This window comes from Leptosomus discolor, chromosome 1 (genome assembly GCF_034619465.1).
Source record: "Leptosomus discolor isolate bLepDis1 chromosome 1, bLepDis1.hap2, whole genome shotgun sequence".
NCBI lineage: Eukaryota > Metazoa > Chordata > Aves > Leptosomiformes > Leptosomidae > Leptosomus > Leptosomus discolor.
In genome coordinates, this window is record NC_141391.1 from 3,842,819 (window position 1) to 3,864,918 (window position 22,100).

General features: G+C 46.3%; 1 protein-coding gene across 7 annotated transcripts in view; it reads left to right on the forward strand.

The window, feature by feature from the left end:
- MYO7A (myosin VIIA) overlaps positions 1-19,496 on the forward strand; it is a 66,950-nt gene extending 47,454 nt beyond the window's left edge. For 5 of the 7 annotated variants that reach the window (XM_086481644.1, XM_086481646.1, XM_086481647.1 and 2 more), the window contains 21 exons: positions 1,738-1,857; positions 2,588-2,761; positions 3,945-4,172; positions 5,450-5,620; positions 6,846-6,963; positions 7,257-7,383; positions 7,498-7,667; positions 7,771-7,961; positions 8,489-8,613; positions 9,401-9,558; positions 10,685-10,838; positions 10,953-11,108; positions 11,528-11,633; positions 13,387-13,500; positions 14,047-14,134; positions 14,761-14,867; positions 15,765-15,950; positions 16,708-16,824; positions 17,933-18,016; positions 18,541-18,660; positions 19,407-19,496. In XM_086481644.1, coding sequence (XP_086337770.1) covers positions 1,738-1,857; positions 2,588-2,761; positions 3,945-4,172; positions 5,450-5,620; positions 6,846-6,963; positions 7,257-7,383; positions 7,498-7,667; positions 7,771-7,961; positions 8,489-8,613; positions 9,401-9,558; positions 10,685-10,838; positions 10,953-11,108; positions 11,528-11,633; positions 13,387-13,500; positions 14,047-14,134; positions 14,761-14,867; positions 15,765-15,950; positions 16,708-16,824; positions 17,933-18,016; positions 18,541-18,660; positions 19,407-19,496 — 2,904 coding nt within the window. Of the gene's footprint in view, positions 1-1,737; positions 1,858-2,587; positions 2,762-3,944; positions 4,177-5,449; positions 5,621-6,845; positions 6,964-7,256; positions 7,384-7,497; positions 7,668-7,770; positions 7,962-8,488; positions 8,614-9,400; positions 9,559-10,684; positions 10,839-10,952; positions 11,109-11,527; positions 11,634-13,386; positions 13,501-14,046; positions 14,135-14,760; positions 14,868-15,764; positions 15,951-16,707; positions 16,825-17,932; positions 18,017-18,540; positions 18,661-19,406 lie in introns of all 7 variants that reach the window. The other 2 variants (XM_086481649.1, XM_086481650.1) reach the window with 2 other exon arrangements.
- Positions 19,497-22,100: the final 2,604 nt, after the last annotated feature.

The following is a 22,100-nucleotide window of genomic DNA, read 5'->3' on the forward strand; positions in this document are numbered from 1 at the left end:
TCTTCTGTTTCAAAGCTACATTAACGCAGGCCTCTTACTCCAGTCTGTTCTGGGTGGAGAGACAAACTCCACGTCAGTGCCAGACCTTACTCACAGACTCTTAATCTAGTAGTACCATGTTTTCCAGAGTTAGTTGTCAGCTGAAATCTGATTTACTATGAGCTCACTGACTACTGCTTTAACCATGCAACAACTACCATTGAATGTGTGATAGCCACACGTTGGCTATCAGCCAGTTAGCTAGATGACATTTTGTTAACCTCACGTCTTTTTCAACTGATGCCCTAACTACTCATTTAGCAGTAATCACCCACCATTTTAATAGAAGGAAAAGCATATAAGGGTAAATAGCTCTTAGCATTTCTTTCCTATACTCTTCCGTGCAGTGAGTGTTGTATCAGACTCCTGGTTTCTGTTCTCCTGAAACCTCTAGGTTCTAACTATCATAGCAGTAATATCATGGAAAAAAGATGAGGAATTTCAGGAAACTGTTGTGCCTGGAAGTTGTTCAACAGACTTCAAAAGTATCAGTTAGAACTGAACATTTTGAGAAGGATTTAGCCGATCATGAGGCAGTCTTTGATATGTTTTCTTGCTCCCAAATACGAAGGTCATGTTTTGGATCTCATTAGACACCTTTATCGCATCACATGCTAAACATGGGTCAAGACACACTAGCACTACTGTTCTTTGTACTTTTCTTTCAACTAAGAATGGACTTTGGTGTGAAGGTTCAGTCACAAGGAAGGAGAAATATAAAAAATATGTAACTTCATAGTTCATTAGTAAAAGCATAATTAAAGCTCACTTCTACAGAGCGTCAGCGGCTGGCAATCATTTGCAACAGCTCCCATCCATATAACCTCGTTGTATTACCTAGTAATACAGTAGATAGTATTTCAGAGTATCTCTTTAAGTTATGATTGGCAGAGATATCTGTCTCTCCGCCTATGTTATTTATGGACTGACAGTGTTATAGAGCAGTCTGTGTTACTCAAGGAACAGCTATGCGTTACCATTCCGAGAACTCATTATCTATCTATAAAGTCTCTCTGAAAAACATGATTTACAGAACTATTAGTCTTAGCTACCTTTTTGGTCAAGATATTTATGTAATATTTTTAAGTGTATTATCATTCATATTGTGGAAGTCACTGGATTTAATTTTCTCTACAATAATGCGGTTGTATTTTTAACATACAGTGAAGTGCTTCAAATTTTGGTTTAGGATCTTCTAAAATGCAATTTAAAATCTGACTAAAGTAACATCTGTTTAACGTAATAGTGAAAGCTCTTTTGTACTGGCAGCTAAGAGTTCTGAGTGGCATTTGCTTACAAATCCCCTGGGTCACATGTCTTTTTCATTCACTCCCGTCTTTTTGGTCAACTCTCAATAACATTTTATAGTACAACTTTGAAATACAGAGATGGAAATCAGTGGCAGCAATAGCAGGGTCAGAAACCTGCTGCACTGGCATCAATCAAAGGTCTGTCTAGGCTGGTACCTTATCTCCACCGAGGCCAGAAATGCACAGTATGAGAACAAAGCAAGGGTGCAGACTGTCATACTCTCTCTCAACTTCCAGCAATGTGATGTAGGAACATCCTGAGCCTAGGCATTATCACTGCTGTTAGTCCCAGGAGGGTTTTTTCCAATAAAACATTGCTTTTTAACCTTTGCCGATGCTTGGCCTCTAGACCTGATGGTCTAAACAACCTGTTCCCTGCTGCCAACAGTATTTAAGGAACTTTATCAATGGAGGCCCCCCGGGTTATGCTCCCTACTGCGAAGAGAGGCTGAGGCGGACATTTGCCAACGGGACAAGGACGCAGCCACCCAGCTGGCTGGAGCTGCAGGTACGAGCCCCTCCATCCCCTCCCCAGGCAGCTGGGGCTCAGGGTTTAAACCTTTCACTGTCAGAGGAACCCCATCTCTGATAGGACAGAAAGTAGGGTGAAAAAGTGCCTGTTTCTCTCAAGAATTTTCAGGTATTTCCAAGACACCGCTTTCCCCATGCATCCTGGCTTTGCTCCAGAGCATGTTGAAGATAATCCCTTTGGCTACACCAATACTTGTAAATTAAATGTGCTCGGGAGCGCTCTCGGGCATTGATGCCAGCTGGCACAAAGCAAGCCCACATGTATGCTGGGAAACTGCCTTCCAGATGAAGGTGGCTGCAGGCAAACTGCCTACTGAGAATGGTCCCTGGGACATGTTCAGGGACAGCCATAGCTGCAACAGGCACAGTTTGCGCAATAATTGCTCATTTTCTATGCTGGTTTACTAGCATTGACAGCTGTGCTCCAGTGCCCAGGAGCATTCCCAGGCATTGTTGGATTTACTTGTTTAGGCACTTTGATGACTGAATGTATTAAATGAAAAACCTGGGACTTCCAAGTGCTTCCAGGGGCTGATTGTACATTATCCTGTTGAGAAGTATGTTATGGTAATACTGAAAAGCAGCCAGTCAGTGGGATCAGGAATTAGAAAATGGAGACCACAGTTGGGTGGAAGAGTCTGGAGGTAAAGAGTCTCAACGGGATTGATATAGACCTGCCTTTACAAAGCTTGACTTTAATCCATTAGGCAACCAAGTCCAAGAAACCGATCATGCTGCCTGTCACATTTATGGATGGGACAACGAAAACGCTGTTGACTGACTCTGCAACAACTGCTAAAGAGCTCTGTAATTCTTTGGCCGACAAAATCAGCCTGAAGGACCGATTTGGCTTCTCACTTTACATTGCACTTTTTGACAAGGTATATCTTAAGTTATGTTCCTGACTAGCTCTATGAAAGAAGAGAGAGGTTCTCCTTGCCAGAAGGCAGAAGGACCCTGTGCTCTGAGCAAATGGCCAGCCTTGAGGTCAGGAAGGAACATCTCTACAGCGCAATGATTTTCACAATAAGAGTAGTCAAATGCTGGAGCAGAGTTGTAGAGACACTATGAAATCTCTCTCCTTGAAGATATTCAGAATTTAAGAGAAGGCACAAAGCAACCCGATCAAATATGGACCTGCTCTGGCCTGTGGGCTGGACTAGAAACCTCCAGCAATGCCTTTTCACCTATATCATTCTGTGATGCTACGCACTTACTCTCAGTCAAGCTACTTCAAGGTTAATTTCCACTAAAACAAACAACCTGGATTTTTATGCAAGCGAGCAACTACACTTAATTGGAAAGCTAATGGTTGAAATTAAGGTTCCAAAATGAGCTAGAATTCGAACTGCCATACCTGCATTGGCATTTAAACCACTTTGTTAAACCTAAAAACCATACCTTTTTTAGAAATTCCACAAAAATAAAGGTAAGCGTAAATGAGACAACATCAGGTGAGAAAACAGCTGCAAGCCAATGAAACAGAATTATTCCTACAGCTGCTGTGTAAGAGGATGAAGTATATTCTCACCTCCAGATGTGGAGACCTCTGCCTATGGGTGGAGGGGCAAATGGTTTATACTCCATCTTCTTGGTCTTTTTTGAGGAGACATTCATCCAGGGATGTTCACTCTGAGGAGACATAGTGCTTTAGGGCCTCATGCCAGACCACAGTGAGAAGACTGAGGTGATAAATCTTCTGTAAGCAGAAAGGCTTTTTATTCTGGGTTTGTCTGATGCTTAGCACAGTTGGATCCAAGTCCACGACTTTGAAACAGGGTATTTTGAAGCCCAGTGTGAATAAACAATAACGGGACCGTTGGCTTTGCTCATTCATGTTGATGCTCTCCTTTCATTCTGGATGGGAAACTGGGGCTCAAAGCAAAATGGCTCACCCAGCTGTGCTGTAGACCTGTGCAATCTTGGCTGGCTAGTAGAAACAGAGAGTTTGATTTATTTTGATTATAAAGGAAGTCTAGATGAGTGACTCAGGGATAGATATACCTACCTAGAAAGGTCAGCATTTAGTTGGGTGAATGCCACATTTCCCTCTGCCCTGACTAGGTGTCCTCGCTGGGGAGCGGCAACGACCATGTGATGGATGCTGTGTCTCAGTGCGAGCAGTACGCCAAAGAGCAGGGAGCGCAGGAGCGCAATGCGCCGTGGCGGCTCTTCTTCAGGAAGGAGATCTTCACTCCTTGGCACAACCCGAGTGAGGACAATGTGGCCACCAATCTCATTTACCAGCAGATCGTGCGAGGGGTGAAGTTTGGGGAGTACCGGTGTGACAAGGTAGGTGACCTCAGCAGCTACTGATCTGGTCCAACGTTTGTCTTCAGTGTGGTGAAACAGGTTTCACCAAAGGGGATGAGAAATACTCCTCCCTGAACATCTGTTAGCTTGGGGATTATGGTATTCACTTAGGAAACAGTAGCTACAGGAACCAGGTCCTCTTGGCTGGGGATAAACCAGATGTTCCCACGTGCTGCATGAGCACTGACTCCTGGTGAATTTTGGACAGGAGAGTGAATGGCCACTTCATCCATCACCTTCAGTTTGGAAGGCCATAGGTAGTCTGTAACCAGACCACCAGATCAGGAGTACACACCAGGATCCTGCTAATGGTGAATCCTGCTAAGTCTTAGAGATGAGAGATGGTTTTCAGGATACCCAGACCTCTGCCATGCAATACAAATCCAGTAATGCTGCCATATGCTGAAAGGACATTGGCAGCAGAAACCTACGCCTCTCGAGTCTGTGGGAGCTTACAGAATTATTCCAGTGTCACTGAAAGTAGCACCTCAAGAAACATCAAAATCTCTGACAATGTCCATCCCTTTTTTGTGTGTGTGTTTCCTTGTGTTTAAAATCATCCAGGTGTCAAACTGAAGATATCTCTCTTCCCCAACATCTAAACATTCTCCTGTGGTCCAGTAGAGCCCAGTCACCTTGGGAACTAAGTCATCTTTTGCCATCTATATTGCATCAACTGCAGCATTTTTATCCTTTTTTGTTTTTTAAAGTCCTGCCATTTCTTCCTCCCCTTCTCTTGCTCCCAGTCTCCTTGTGCTATTACCATCTCAGTAGCTCTTTTATTTCACCCCAAAATGCTTGAAATGTAGCTGCACCAAATCACATTTTACAGTTCTGCATTATGCACAGATGCTTCCATGGCTGGGTTTCTCAAGTATTAAGAAATAATGGATGCATGTAGTTTTCAATCATTAAACTCTGTCTATCATAGCAAAATCACCCACTGCTGACTGCAAGCACCAGAAGCAGACTGATCTGCAAGGAAAGACTGGGACAAAGATGTTCGCACACCATACAGGGTTGCATGGTGCTGATCACTGAACATGTTAAGGCTTAATCACAGCTTTTAGTGGTCAATCTCCCGAACTTTGGATGTGCAAAAAGCATTGGTGAAGTTCTGCTGAAAGTAAGCATCCCCACACCGTTCTGAAGCAGCAGTACATCTAGTCTCCACGAAGAGCTCCTTGAGTGATGAGGATGGATGTTGAGGTGATGGCCTGGTAACAGCATTAACTTGGCTTGTTTGGCTCCCACAGGAAGAAGATCTGGCAGAACTGGCTTCCCAGCAGTACTACGTGGACTATGGGTCAGAGATGGTGCTGGAAAGGCTGCTAAATCTAATTCCATCCTACATCCCAGACAGAGAGATCACAACTTCAAAAACAGTGGAAAAATGGGCTCAGCTCATTATAGCTGCACACAAAAAGGTGGGGACAATAGATCACCTGGCAAGCACCAAGGCACCTTCAGTAGCTTTGTGTGCCTTTTAAACATATGTCAGGCATCATAGCTCAGCTCTTAGCCTGGCCCGAAGGTAAATCAAAGGGAAAGGGCAGGTTTTGTACTAGCCTTATTCAGCTTTACCACTCATTTTGAGGCAAGATCTGACAGAATCGTAGAATCATTCAGGTTGGAAAAGACCTTTGAGATCATCGGGTCCAATCGTCAACCCTACTCTACCAAGGACACCCCTAAACCATATCTCCAAGCACCACATCTAAATGATCTTTAAACACATTAAGGGACAGTGACTCCACCACCTCCCTGGGCAACCTATTCCAACTACTGACAGGCCTTTCAGTGAAAAAAATTTTTCCTAATGTCGAGCCTAAAGACAAGAAGAAGACAGATTCACTGTGAGAAGCTGGGGTCTCATTCCTGTTACACAGGATTGTGGTGTTATTGGTTGTAATACAGTGCCAGTTCATGTCTCCAGGCAATGTCAAGACCTTATTGTGCCACGAATTGTGTAAAACCTCCCTGACATCCATCAGAATGTGTGTGACACCCTCCCACAGCGACACCTTCCATAACTCATTACTCATAACTCATGACCAGTCATGAGGGTTGGTCATCAAGACATGAGAACTGGCATTCATTTAACAGCAGGAGCCAGCTTCAGATTAAGACCCCTAAAATGTAAGCATCTCCATGTGTGTTAGGAGTCTCACCTCACATTACTGTCAATGGAGAACCATGGATGCAATTCAGTTGGATCTTGCAGGTCCTCCGTCAGCCTGTCAGCTACATCCAGAAGGGTCAGGTATCTGAGGGTGTCCTAAATAGAGCTAGATGTTTGTGCTTAAGTGCTATTGAGTGTCTGTTTCCAGCTGAAGGACGGACAAGCTGAAAAGTAGGCACCTACCTTAGGGAAACCTAAAGTTAGCTGAGATGAATCCCACCCAGACTGGTCACTCTAGACGTTTTCCGAGCCTTCTCAAAGTTAAATTATTCCCTGAAGTGGGAACCAAAGGCCAGGACTTTGTTCGAACTATTACTTGTTCCTGTAGGACTTCGTTTGTTCCTTAGCCACATTGAGACCTTGTTTAATATTAGTTCCAAGATCTTCAGGTGACATGAATCGGTTTTGTTTGCTCTCTTCCTGACTATAACTAAGTTTGTGTTTCATGTTGGTTGTGGTTTGCTTTGTAGGGAATTTATACTCAGAAGAGGGCAGACCCAAAAAAAGTCAAGGAAGAGGTAGTGGATTTTGCACGTTTCAAGTGGCCTTTGCTGTTTTCTCGGTTTTACGAAGCCTTCAAATTCTCAGGTGAGTCAGTAGAGCACATCCCCAGAGCACAGGATGCTCCAAAGCAAAAGGAAGGAGAGATAGGGACTTCACAGACAAGAAGACTTAATGGACCATCTAACTGGTCTTTTTCAGATACGTTTTTTTTTTTGGTCCATCTTGATTAGCAATGGGTCAAGCTATGAGTCTGCCACTATTTCTCTTACTAAAGTAACATTGAGGGTTTTGATCATTGCATCCTCGTTTGAAATGCACCCATTTTCTATATCCTAAGACCCTTCATGAACTGAATGTGTGTTTTGTCTTCACTCTAGGGCCAAGCCTGCCTAAAAATGATGTGATTGTAGCTGTCAACTGGACAGGGGTGTACTTTGTGGATGAACAGGAGCAGGTTCTCTTAGAGCTCTCTTTTCCAGAGATCACAGCTGTGTCAAGCAGCAGGTAAGGAGGAACAGACTTAGCCGGTAATCTCACCATAAACCAGTCTTCTTCTAGGCTTTGCCTCTTGATGCCATTATGTTTCTTGTTTATGTCTCCTTCAAAAATGTATCCCAGAGGGGGAAAGCTGCAAGGGCAGAGTTTCACCTTGGCCACCATTAAAGGCGATGAATACACTTTCACCTCCAACAATGCAGAGGATATCCGGGACCTGGTGGTGACCTTCCTTGAAGGACTAAGGAAAAGATCCAAGTATGTGGTCACTCTCCAAGACAACCCAAACCCTGGTAAGTAAATGGCCCAGCCCAGCGGTAAACATATATATAGATTAATTACTCCCAAGAGATTTGGAAGAAAAAAAAATCAAACTAATGGTTGTTTTCCTTGCAGTAGGAGAAGAATCTGGATTCCTCAGCTTCCTGAAAGGAGATCTCATAGTTCTGGACCAGGACACAGGAGAACATGTGATGAACTCAGGGTGGGCTAACGGGTTCAATGAACGGACCAAGCAGAGAGGGGATTTCCCAACTGATTCCGTCTATGTCTTGCCTACAGTCACCATGCCTCCACTAGAGATCGTGGTAAGCTGTCTTACAGAATGGCACAATTTAATACAAAGCCCAAGGAGGTCAAAGCTGGCCAGTCTCTCCCTGATGATAAGGTGGAAACCAAAGTGGCTGAGAGAGGTGACAAGTTGTCCAAGGCAGAAGTGATCTCAGCCTTTCTTCCATTCTTGTCACTTTGAACATCACAAGCTTGTGACTTGGAATATCCATGAATCATGCTAAATCCCTCCAGCTGGCCAGACTACCTGAAAGTGCATTTGGGGTTGGAGGGAACCCCTGCATTCACGTACAGAGCTGCAGGATCCAAAGCACCTTATCTTCATTCCATGCTATGGAAACATCTGTTATTCTTTGTATTAATGACTGAGAATGGCACAGAGAAATGACAATTGCACAGTTCTCACTGACTATTAACTGGAATTAGTGGGTTATCATTATTCACCCACTGGTCTTTTCATTTTGTATCTGCTTCCTCTCTCTGAATACATCAGAAAGTTATGATGCCAAATATACTGGGTGACAGAGACCTTTTCATCCCACAGGCACTGGTCACGATGACCCCTGACCAACGACAAGATGTTATCAGAACCTCCCAGCTGGCAATTTCAGACAGTGAAGAGAGAGTAAAGCCCTACACCTTGGAGGAATTTTCCTATGATTATTTTAGGTGATTTTTTAAAACCATCCTCAAAAGTTATAGGAATAGGAATTCATCTCCAGGCAGCTTGGGAATCAGGAAATTTTTGGCTACTGGAGAAGACTCTGAATATCTCCTTGTATGTCTTTGTACAACTGCAACCTCCAGTTAAGGTCACGGCATTTGAGCTGTAGATTTTCCACAGGCAAGGTTTTATGAAGGGTTTCTTCAGACTGGCTCAGCACAGGTGTAACTGTGAAATTTAGTATTATGGGGGAGGCAGTGCTTAGTGGTCTGATATTCCTTTCCTATGAGCCCATACACAGCCTCAGACCATATAGGCAGCAGTTGAATTAGGTGCAGGCATTTTCATCTCGGTGCTGAAGATTCAAACATGCACCACTGTTGAATGCAGCTGACCAGACTGATCCGAAAACTCTCACTCCTGTTCAGATAGGCCAGCCAGATCCTCTGGGATGTCTTCAACCTGGTAGGCCTGTTCTGCTAGGCAATATTCTTTCACCATCCATTGCCATCATCCTTCCCCTTGTGGTTAGAAGCTTTCTGGGTTAGGGAAGGTTGTTTTGGTGTCAGTACTTGGGCAGGGTCCTTAAGAGACTTTTCTGAGCCCTAGGAAAGTACAAAGGGTTGTCTTGGGGTAGAACTAGAGCTGGATACTTTTGGTAATCCCATTTGGTGTAAGAGTTCCTTAGCCAGGTGCTGTGAGCAACCTTCCCAAGTGAAACATTGGCCACAAGCTGTCCCTTTCATGCCTATAACCTCTGCACCTTTCCTCTTGCCTTATCTTTGCCACTAGGCCACCCCCTAAGCACACCCTCAGCCGGGTCATGATCACCAAGAGCCGCGGGAAGGACAAACTGTGGTGTTATACCCGTGAGCCCATCAAACAGCCGTTGCTGAAGAAGATCCTGGGCAGCGAGGAGCTGTCCCAAGAAGCCTGCATGGCCTTCATTGATATCCTTCCACTGTCTGGGGGGGCCCTTGGGCAACTGGTCTGGTAGGCAAAAGGCTGAGCAGGCTCTGTAGGGCCCCAAGCAAAGCTCGTGGAAAAGTTTGTGGTCCCTCTTAAGGGCTTTGGGACCATATCACAGGCTCAGAAATGGGTCTGATCCCAAAATCTGTACTCAAGCACCCTTGAGATCTGAGGGGTGTCTACTTCTTAATAAGTGAGGGCCACAGAACAAGTTCTTGGGTCCTGCTGGTCCACACTGCCTAGCGGTTAACTCGAGGGCTCTGTTCTGGTTTGCTTCAGCTGTGTCTCTCCAAAATGCATCTGCTGTGGAAGGCTGTAGCTTTAATCACTGTGGATGCAAATCAGCCCACATGGCCTCAGGGACAGGGCTGGTGCCTGAACACCCCTTGCTTGTCAGAATGTACACAGCATGGAAGAGATGAGTTGAGTGCAAACGTAGATCTAGTCTGTTGAAGTACCCTTTAATTTTTAGTGGGGCTTTGCTCTAGGATCCAAACTTCATGGTTTGAACAGTTCTGTTGGTGTAAGCCTGTTACTGATTAATATTACACTATTGCTGCTACCACTGGTTTCCTCTTACTAGCGAATAACAACAGGAGGAGGAATTAAAAGAAATGGAGGGGGAAAAAAAAAAAAAAAAGAGAACATTTGCAATTTTATCCTTTTCCTCTTGCTGTGTCATAGATGTCCAGTCAGCAAACTGTGGCCTGTTCTCACGCAAAATAGTTGTAACAGGGCACACAATGTTGAAGGTTGCCGTTTGGTTTATATTACTGCAGCTCCACTGGTGTCTGACATTAGGTGAAAATTTGGTCTTTTACAGTGGTACCTGTATGAGTGATCAGGTAACACAGGTTCATACGCAGCTTTCTTAGGTCTACATATCCTGACCCCAAAACAATTCTTTCTACCTGAGATGATGTATGATAAAGGGAAAGAGCTTAGGAGACCTCCTAAAGCAATTTAAAGCCTTTACCATACACTGTGCCCCCTCCACCAAATTGCAGCCACTTCTGTAGTAATGTGTAGGATGTCTTTAATCACATCATCAACAGAAAGGCTTTCCCAAACATCCTGGTTAGCTGATCCTTCACTCCCACCTCCCACCAGTGCTGAAATATATGGGTGACTACCCATCCAAAAGGACACGCTCAGTTAATGAGCTGACAGACCAAATATTTGAAGGTGCCTTGAAAGCTGAACCCCTGAAGGATGAAATCTACTGCCAGACCCTCAAGCAGCTCACAGACAACCACATCAAGTAAGAGTTGTTCATTCCTCTTGGCCCAAATGCACTGACCTGTGTTGGGCAAAGCAGATCTGAAGTGTCCGTGCTGTGAGTGGGTTTTTTCCTCCTGGGTCTCTCCTTGTGTAGGTACAGTGAAGAGAAAGGTTGGGAGCTGTTGTGGTTGTGTACAGGCCTTTTCCCTCCAAGTAACATCCTCCTGCCCCATGTCCAGAGGTTCCTGCAGTCCCGGAAACATCACCCCTTGGCAGCAGATTGCATCCAGAGACTCCAGAAAGCCCTGAGGTATGGCACCAAAATACCTCCTAGTCCTGACTGTGCCACAGTATCCAAATAAGCATGAGAAAATATGAGTAGGAGTTATTTTGGTGGCTGGGGGGACACTGAAATCTCACAGCCTCTCTCTGTGTTCAACCAAGTTGAAAAAAAGGGGCACTGGGTGAAGGATATCGCTGATATACTGTGTGTGCAAAAACAGAGATGAATTAAGTTGACTTTGTCCAGATCCACTTTAAGTCGCCTACAATCTAAGCAAATACACATTCCCCATTACATTTTTTCTTTCTTCTTCTTTTAGGAGGGAAAAACTTTAATATTAAGAAAGTAGTTGAATTTACTCAAAGTATTTTATGTATTAAAATGGAAGATTTAAACAAAGGATTCTTGTTTTGATGCTGTGGCATTTGCTATCTCCCGTTTTGCAGGAATGGATCCAGGAAGTACCCGCCCCATCTGGTAGAAGTGGAAGCCATTCAACACAAAACCACCCAAATTTTCCACAAGGTTTATTTCCCTGATGACACTGATGAGGTAAACAGGGAAGAAGGAAATTCTTCTCTTCTGTCAGGACGGGTGTCAATTTTCTTATTAAAATCTCAGAAGAGGCTAATATTAGTTCTGATTCAGAAAAACTCAGCCTTTCCAGAAGACTTTGGACCCATCCTTATCTATCCTGACCAGCTCAGGGGTTTGATTTACTGCAATTCCCCTTTTTCAAGATGTGAGTTATTCGCTGGCATTTACTGGATGCTTTATAGTATAACTCCAACAAGAGGGAACTCGGGTGGGTTCATATCCATCCATTCTCTCAGGACAAGCCTTGACTGTCAGTTATTTGCATCCTATACCAACAGATACTGTCTGCCCAGCTGTACCCAGCAGGGTACCATGATGGGTCTCCCTAGGGACTGGGCAGGGAGCTGGCTCTGGCAGCATTGGCCAGTAAGCAACTGAAATTATTCCTTCAGACCTGATATGACACAGAAATCGTGATACATGCACTCAGGAACCTCTCATTAAGCACTTTACACACTAATAAGGCAGCTAGTTATACTGATGCCCGAGCAGATATGCGTGCCCTTGCAGATACTGCTGTCTCATGCTGCTGATAAGTCTTCCTGTGAGGCTCGCATCTCTCTCTCCCCTCATGCCCTTGGGCACAAATAAATTCCTGTATTTCCAAGTGGGTTTATGTGTAAAGCAGTGCACACCCATGGAAGGAAAAGGATGATTCCTCTCCAGCACCTGTGTGTGCCCTTGTTTATCTGCAATGGAGAGTTCAGAGAACTACTGGGATTTCTCATCAATTCCAGTATTTCTTTCTACATGACCAGCAATAAGCATGACACTCCTTTAAACACCTGCATCTGTGTGAGAGCCAGTATAAGCAGATAGTGCGGGACTTCTGCACTTGGATGGGTTTGCTGTGATCCTTTCGGCCATGGCAGTCTCCCAGGTGGGCTGGCAGAGTAGCATCATTCCAGTACAACATGCACCTGCACTGAAGAGCTGCTGAACACCAGCAGCACTGAGCTCCAGGCAGGTCTCTTGCAGGATGTGGAACATGGGTCCTGGTGGTTTGGTGGTCCAGGCTAACACAGCCATGCATGTGGTGGTCAGAAGCTTGAATTCCTTAAATTGCTACAAACTGAATCTCTTTAAGCGGGCAGAGCAAAACTGAGGCGATGTAAATGCTGAGCACAGCTCAAAAGGCAAAATTGGGACTGGGACCTGTATGCAGGTGGGACAGTCCTTTAGATATCCCATCCACACATAAATCAGGAGTCATCTGCCCTCTCTCCAGCTATCAAGAAGTCAGGCATTTGGTCTAAGCCAGGCATCTGACCTCATCATCATCAGTGGAGAGACAGTCGGGACAAACAGCCTGGAGGTATCACACTCTCTCTCTCTACCCACCCTAGACAAATAGCTCTGACACCTAACTTAGATCAGAAAAATCTATTGCATTGCCTGAGGAGCCCTGGATAAGCCAGCACAGGATATAGATAGAACACTACACACAGCAGTATAGCAGTAGCACGGCTGAGATTCTGCAAACATCCCTTCCCATGCCCAGAGCCACAATCCACAATGTCACTGATTGCATTGGTGGTGGACACCTAAATCCCTCTGTGCATCTGAGCCTAGAGTTCTTCAGAGAGCATAAAGTGGAAATTTGATGGTTAGACCTGATGATCTTAGAGGTCTTTTCCAACCTTAATGATTCTATGATTCTATAATAAACCCCAAGGTAGCAGTGGTGAAGATCTTCCTTTCTTTGTAGGCATTTGAGGTGGAGTCCAGCACAAAAGCCAAGGATTTCTGTCAGAATATCTCCAACAGGCTGCTCCTAAAGTCCTCTGAGGGCTTCAGCCTCTTCGTGAAAATCTCAGACAAGGTGAGTGACCCCCCTAGAGGCTGGGGGAGCCCTGAGGTACTCGGGGTGATGCACCAGCCAGTGGGTACACATTGGTGGAGCCAGAGCTATTTGCACCCTTGCAAGTGAGATGCATTTCTCTGCCAGCAGCGTGGTGCTTCTAAGATCCAACCTGCTACAGGTGAGATTTGCAGTCCCACAGCCCTCAGTTACAGCAAAGGGCTTAAAACACAGGCGGGCAAAGCTAGAAAGGGCTAAGTAAGAAAAACGCGCAGCTTAGAGCTGCCTCAGGCAACTGTGAGAAATCTATGGAGATAGTCATAATGACGGGAAATTAATTGCTCTAGTGAAACAGGAAGCTGCAATAAGGAGTAATAGATGAAATTAGAGACAGACCCTGCAGCAAGGTGCTGGCAATGGCCTTTCTCCCGTCAGCAGTCTGTAACACATTAGTGCAATTGGGACAAAGCAGTGAGCAACAACTACAGGAGATGGGGCAATGGCCAGTCCTGCCTGTGGCCTCTTGCCACTTGCTCAGCCTGTGTAACCCTGTGCTGTCTCCCCCAGGTCATCAGTGTGCCCGAGGGAGATTTCTTCTTTGACTTTGTAAGACACCTGACGGACTGGATAAAGAAAGCAAGACCGGCAAAAGATGGTAACAGTGACTTTTCTCCATCGTGGGTCACTCAGAGCCCTCCAGAGCCCTCCACCCCTTTCGAACAAGATTGACTGCAGAGTCTGACGTGTCTGTTGGGCCACACTACTGTGTGTGTGCTGTCTGCACCAGCCCTGGGGACATTACCTGGGAGATGATCTTCCCAGGAGCAGCAAGATCTCTGTGCCAGGGCTAGACCTGACCCTACGAGGAGCACCTGCTGGCAGGCAGCTCTCCAGGGCCTGCCTGTGGGAAGGTTTCAGTGGTGGGATTCATCTCACCTCACTTCCCACATCTGCAGTGGAGCTGGCTGCAGCTCTGCTGAATATACCAGTGGCTGCCAGATACAGGTGCCTCCACGGTGCAATTCCTCTGTCCTGCATTAGGCATGAGTACTGTCATTGAAGTACAGTCATGCAAATGAATCCAGGCACTCTTTCCATTTTATTAAAGCTTTGCAAGGGAAAGATACGGTTTTCTCTGCAAAGTCAGAGCCCGTTTGGCCTTGCAAGTGCCCCTGTCTCTGCAGGTTGTGGGCACCACTGGCTTGCTTGCAGGGACACCAGTTGCTAGCTGGCACTCACAGCATTGCTCTTACATACCTGCTCCCTGCTTCCCCTACACAGGTATAGTGCCTTCCCTCACCTACCAAGTGTTCTTCATGAAAAAGCTGTGGACCAACACAACACCTGGAAAGGACTCAATGGCAGACTCAATCTTCCACTATTACCAGGTACTCCGGGAGCCTGCAATAGCAGTGGAGACTTGGGAGGAGTTAGGAATGAGTTACAAAGACCGTAGATGGATGAAGTCTTGCATTAAATAGGAAGAACTCTTGCCTTAGAGCACTACAAAGAGCAATGTTGAGTTGCATGGCAAGGAGCAGACTTCATATACTTTGGGGTAACCAGCTCAGCTGGAATTTGGGCCAGCTGCTCTTGGTTAGGTAGCCAGAAACAGGAGAGATCGTGTCCTGCTGGCAGCCTCAGCAAGGAGGCTGAATTCAGAAGCATCCTGAGGGTTTTCAGCCACCTCCATTCATAGAGATGAGCTGTGATGGTCCCAGCAGTTACAGTTCTTCTGCTCTTGTTTCTTCTGGGGTGGAAAAGATGCCTTCGTGTCCCAAAATGCTCTCACACACACAGACACTCCCTTTGTTCTTCCTGGGTAAAGTGGTTATCCAAATATGACTGTATCCCTTAATGCTTGAGTTAGTCACCTGACATATTTTCAGACACTTTTGGTAATGAGGAAATAGATTTTTAAAATTGAAAAAAAAAAAAAAAAAGCAGAAAACCCATTCAATTCCAAGTGGCCAGTACTAGGGGTGGATTTCCTGAGATGAGGGAGTGTGAGCAAGACTGTAGGTTCACACACCGGGCAGCTAACATCAGGACCTCCCTGTTCCAAATAACAGGAGTCTGGTTTAGAGCAAAGAGTCTTTAAACATCTAGTGTGGTCTCAGCTGAGCAGCTGCCTCTACACCACACTCAACACGACTGCTATGAGTGTTCCCAGGGCACAGCCTCTTAACCAGGGGCTGTATACCTCCACAAACTCCATTTAACATCTGAGGGTGAAGGTCCATGGTCATCCCCTCTGTACCTGAATCATTCTTTCCTCCGTGCAGGAGTTACCAAAGTACCTGCGCGGCTACCACAAGTGCACACGGGAAGAGGTCCTGCAGCTGGCGGCTCTCATCTACCGGGTGAAGTTTGAGGATGACAAGTCCTATTTCCCCAGCATCCCCAAGCTCCTGAAGGAGCTGGTGCCTCAGGACCTTGTCCGGCAGCTCTCTCCAGATGACTGGAAAAGGGTAAAACAGCAGCTTGAGTCATATGCCAGGCTGGGGGAAGCCCAGTCTCTCAGGTGATTTGTCTGCCGTTCAGCGTTGAAGTGGGGCTGCCAGACTGAGTGACCTATGGTCCCTCTTGAGCCTTAACAGAGCTGTAGCCTCCCCAACATCACCAAGAGGAGGAACTGTACATGTGTGAAGGCGTGCTTGCCTTACAGTGGGTTTTCTTTGTGCTGCATGTGGCTGTGGCTGTAGTGGTGGATGCAACGCCATACGGACACATGCTGGGAGACAGTCTCATGTAAAAGTCTGTTGTTTAAGGCAGACTACTGAGCAGAGGGGTAATTCTCCCTGCTTTACACAGGGAGAGCTGTGGCACCAGGTACAGACAGATCCAGAGCCATAAAATAACATAGGTGTCTCACTGCCAAGAAATAGCCTTATAAGCCCTTTCTGTTTCCTGGGACTTGAACATGTGACTAACCAGCGAGCTATCAGCTTCTCTGGGTTGAAGGTCTCTCAGTCTCCTCTGCTGCATCAATTGGAGGATCAAAACTTATAATCCCTTTAATGGAGTCACCAGCACAGCTCATCTAAGATAGAAGGACCTGCCTTGGTTCCAAGCCCTGCTCCAGTGACCAGTGAGCACTTTTGTGAACTGTTCATTGGAGCAGAGACTAGAGCCAACCATCTTTGTGGGACTGATGCTCCTTCCCTGCAAATATCCCTGGTGCTAGGTAGTACAAACCCTCCAGCTCTGTTGTGTTCTCTGTTTCAGTCCATCGTGGCATACTACAATAAGCACGCGGGCAAAACAAGAGAAGAAGCCAAGCTTGCCTTCCTAAAGATTATCTTCAAGTGGCCTACGTTTGGATCAGCATTCTTTGAAGTGAAGGTACCTGCCCTGTTTGGGAGTTCTCTGGCAGCTTTTAGCCAAGGTCAGGAGCCCTGTATCACATAGGGCTTCCAGGTATGCAGGGTTGTCCCAGTGTCTGGACCAGACTGAGATGACCCTGATGAAGCAGAGAAATAGCATGAGACTCTCCATCAGTAAAGGACTGATACACTCATTTATTTCTGCCCTGCCTCTTTGCACAGACAGAGGCATTGTAGAGCTTTGGGTCTATACTCGTAGCTGTGCTGCTGAAGAGCCAAGAGCCATTCTCTGTTTTGCTGAGGCCAAGGGGAACATATGGTTTTCCAAGGGACGTGTCTGCACCCACTGCAAACCAAACCCAGACTTCCATCAAAGACAGTAGAGGCCAGTAATCATGAAGTCTGTCCAAGTACTCTGGACACGTTATTGGAACTCCCTCTTCTCAATAACCACGCAGTGAGCCTGGGCTGGAAACAAGTTGCTGAGGTTACTCATCAGTTCCTTGAACTTGGGCACTCCATTGTCTGTTATGGCCATCTTAGGTGGTATAAAGGATCTGAATATATCGTATGATTTTTCCACCAAAAGTGACTTAGTAGCCAAGAAATCTGTGGCAGGGCCAGGAGCTGAGCCCCCATTCCCTGTGCTGTATCTTATCAATTGAACAAATTGCAGGTCCTCATGGCACATGGCTGGGAGAAGGGTTTACCAGCAGGAACAGAACTGAATGTAAAGATCAGAAGCGGATAGAGCAGTTCACAACAGCAGGCATAAGGAGGAGCAGAATACCAAACAGAGACTGGAAGGGTAGAGGAGATGTCTGGGGTTTGCCAGCCTGTCCCAGCTCTTTCTTGCCAATGGCAAGATGGCTTCATTTTTGGGAGGCCACCAAAGGGAGCAAGGAACTTAATGCTGGTTATCGTGCATTTAAGAGATCTGTACTTAACTGGACAGACCTGACTATTGCTGATACCTTAATGAGCTCTATGTTTATCTTTAAAGGATAAACTGGATAGCAGTTAATGGGCCACCAAATGCCGGCAGGAGAAGACAGGGAGAGAATAAATAGGAAGGGGTCTGATTTTACATGACACATCCCCTAACCAGTTCATTCCATTTCCAACAGCAAACCACAGAGCCAAATTATCCAGAAATCCTTCTAATTGCCATCAATAAGCACGGAGTCAGCCTCATTGATCCCAAAACCAAGGTAAGAAAAACTGAGGTCTTCACCAGATGCTCCTGAGCCCACTTCCCAATGCCTCACAGAGGTAATATAAAAGAGTGTGTTGTTCAGAGGAGTTCTTATTAAGCCTAGTTCGAAAGGCTGCATAGCCAGAAAAGTTTCTGGAGGCAGAAATTCACTGTTACACAGAGCCAGCCCAGCCTTTTCCAACAGGAGGTGGATTGGGAGCATCACCTGTTAGAGCCCTGTAACTGGAGCCTTCCTTAATCCTTTCACAAACATTAGGACAGGAGCTGGAGTAAATAAGCTCCTACTAATTACTTTCACCAGCCACATGGTCATTCTAGCATGGCAGTCCTTGCAAGCACTGGAGCATCCAGAGTCTTGCATCTCACTGACATTCCCATGAGGCCATAGTACAGTCTCATCGCAGTGCACATCCTTGGTCTGCTTTGATGGAAAGTGAACGAGGACTTGAGATCTCCCTGCAGCCCTCCATGAAAGTTGAGGCTCTTGCATGTTGAGTGTCAGTCTTGTGTTCCCACCAGGATATTCTCATCACTCACCCCTTCACCAAGATCTCCAACTGGAGCAGTGGCAACACATACTTCCATATAACCATTGGCAACCTGGTGAGAGGAAGCAAGCTGCTCTGCGAGACCTCCCTGGTAAGGAACATTAAAGATTATTGGGCACAGTTAGACCAAATCCTGACTTTGGCAGGCAAAATTAAATGCTTCCAGTAAATTACATCTCAGGAATTATCTGGGCTGAAAGTGGTCTCTTAGAAGAGCCCTCGATGTGGTTTTTTTTTCTTCTGGGTATCGTATTGCTCTGCTCAATGGAGCAGGGGTCTCACTTGGTCCACCACCCAACTTACAAGCAAGCCTGAGGTGCTTGGGATGTTGCCATCTCAGAAGCATGGGGCACTGCTCCTTGTCACTGGACTGAAAAGCACATTAAAGCTGATGTGGGCTCAGGGGTACTCTTGAGCCCTTTTTCCAAGGCCCTTTGCCCAGCTTGTCCCTAGTAACAGTCACAGCAACAAACCTTCTCCTAGACTATCTTAAACCCAAAGCATGAAGGATAAAAAAAATCCTTCTGCATTAATTGTTATTAATCTGAGGCATTCAGTACTCTGTTGGCCATTTGAAAATCCAGGTCCCATCCAAAGCTTCCTATGTCCCTAGCCTCAGCATCCTGGGATGGTGAGTTCCCTCATCTCAACACTGCAAATTATTTTTAGACTGTGTTTCTTGTGGTGGTGTCATTTCACCCAAGAAAAATGGTGGAACAGGTCAAAATGTACCTGAAAACTTGAAAGTCGACAATTTGTAACCAGTGTGTTCAGGAGGCATGAGCCAGAGGCTGTAAACTTTGCTCTAAAGGTACGTGACATCTCTTTCCTTCTCAGGGGTACAAGATGGATGATCTTTTGACCTCGTACATCAGCCAGATGCTAACAGCCATGAGCAAACAGAGGAGTGCAAAGGGTAGCAAGTGAACTGCAAGAAGCCACTGGCAAGTGGCCATGGGACTAATTCACCAGCTGAGGCCTGTGGGATACCCGTGCAGCTGGGGGAGAACCTTTGCCTCCCAGATGTGGAAGATGAGCCGAACACCATCAGGAAGTTCACTGGACTCTGACCTTGAGGGCTCAAATCCCACCTCCCCTTCCAGCGAAGACGACTATCTCTGACCTCCCGTTCTCCTTCCCCACCCTGCACCCTGACTCCATCTTACACCTCAAAGATTTCCAGGGGACACCACTGCTCTGACAGTGACTGAGCAAAGACACTCCGGCAGGAGGTTTGCCTGAACCCAATGGTTGGCATCGCAAAGTCTCTTGGAAGAGGATTTGTGTGTGTGTGTGTGTGTGTGTGTGCATGTGGCTTGGTTTGGTTTGTTTTGTTTTTTTCTTAAGTAAGAGAGAGCTATCAGGATGCTAATAGCTTTTTGGTGAGGTTACGTGTATTTCAGGTTTGAAGAGGAATAACAGAGCCCTGACCCATGCTGGAAAGATGTCCAGTGAACACTGCAGATCTTGGGTTTTGACATTACAAAAGAATACGTTGTGTTCTTAAGAAGGATAGAAAGAAAAAACAGGCTGGGAGGAGCACATTTTAACTAGGAATCAGAATAAACAAACTACTGATCGAACAGGCTAGAGTACTAAAGTGCTGTCTGTGCAATGCTGGAAATATTTAAAGAACAAATTTTAAACTTTTGTTTCTTCTTCTATTTATTTTTAAAAATATTAAAAAGGAAAAAAAAAAAAACCCTGCATTTCATGCTGGTATTTGGACATTGACTTGGGGCTGAGGGCAACTTGCAGGACAATCCCTTGCCCAGGGATTCCCCCAGAGCCATGATTGCCAGAAGCAGAGTAAGGCACATCTTTCCCAACTTACGGGCTCAGCTGGAAGGGAAGATCGGAAGACATCTCCTTTTGCTCCCAGTGCCCAGATAAATTTATGCTGGGAGGATCTTTACTGCAAGCTTCAGTATGGAGGTAGTGGGTTTGAAGTCCCCATGCTTGGAAGACTGAGGCCAAACCTGTGTTGAGCTATAGTTCAAATATGGACTTGGCCATCAGAGTTGGAAACAGCTAATGATTTTACTGGGGTTTTGTGTTTGTTGCTGTATAAAGCAGCTCTTTACAAGCTCTAGCTGGACCTGAACCACTCACAGCGAGGGCAGGCCCTTGATTTTGGTGGGATTTTCTCCATTTTTGGTTGGCTGTACTAATCTTCTGGGTGATTGTCCTGTCTTCCACCCAATGCCACGCGGTGAGGACCAGCCTGCTTTGGAGCAGAGATGGGGCCTGCCAGCAGAGAGAAGGCTGAAGCCGTGTTGTGTCTGGGGATGTGCAGGGGAAGGACCCTGAGGCGCTTTTCCAAAATCCAGGCTTCAAAGGAGCATGTGCCTGGGTGTGGGGTATCACAACGGGTGACAACTATCCACCAAGATCTGGTGCTGGCATCACCAACACTGAATGGATCTCAGCAGAAGAGGGAGACCTCTCTTGGTCCTGTGCATTGGGCTGAGTTTTGCTGCTTTCATAAAAGTCCATATCATAGGGTGTCGTGTGTTGTTCCATCAAGCTCAGCTGGGCTCAGTCCTCCAACACCATGGCGTGCCAGGCAGAGTCAGCAGCACTGCCTACCAGACCTCAAGGACCGTGACATCCAACTGGGATGCAGCAGTGACTTTGGACCTCGGTTGCTCCACCAAAGCGAATGAGATGCTGCACAGAGACATCCACCAGCCAAACAGGGCTGTTAGGAGATCCCCGTCCTCCATCATCCCCCTACCCAAGGCACTCTGGTGATGGGAGCATGGTTACATCAGCCAAGGCTACATTGGGAGCCAAGCTGCCTTCTCATCATCCATCTCTGATGCTTCTCTCCCATCTCCATCTACCATGATGAGCTGTTCCAGGGATCCCACCTGTCCTTAGACATGTGCCCATCATCCTTACCACCACGAATGCTTTTTGTGAGTCTGCCGCCATCCCTGCCTCCCACAGCACACTCAGTAGACAATGCAGCACAGCAATGTTTTCCAGCACTGTCCTGGGCCAGCTTTCCCCTGCCACCATCCTCCTCCCTCCACTTACAGTTCTGTTGGCCTCCCATGCACCCCACCGTTTTGGGGGGTGCCGGGACTCTGTGTGCGTGTGCCTGTCTGTCATATGTATTAGCGTCTGTTGGCCTCTTTGTATTCACACCAAGTGATGTAACATGAAAAAGATACGTCCAAGTGAAATACTCCAATTAAAAAGCATCAAGTGGCTTGTGGGAGGCTGTTCTGCGCTGTGCAGTTGTGGTGGTGTCTCCATGGGGAAGGGTGGGCTCAGGGATCCCAGCTCCTCACTGGGGACAAGACTTCTCCTTGCAGAGTGGGACTCCTGATGAGAGTATCCAGCACTGGGGAGCAAATCATCAGTGTGCCCAGACTGGAAATTAAGTGAAATCTTTTCTTTTAGGGTAAAAAGACACTGGAGCCCAGGGAGTCTCCATTGTTCATCCTCTAAGACATGGGCCGGTTCTTCCACAAAGGCCAGTTTTGAGCTGAATCACTGGGTGTAGGAAGTACTGGGTGAAAA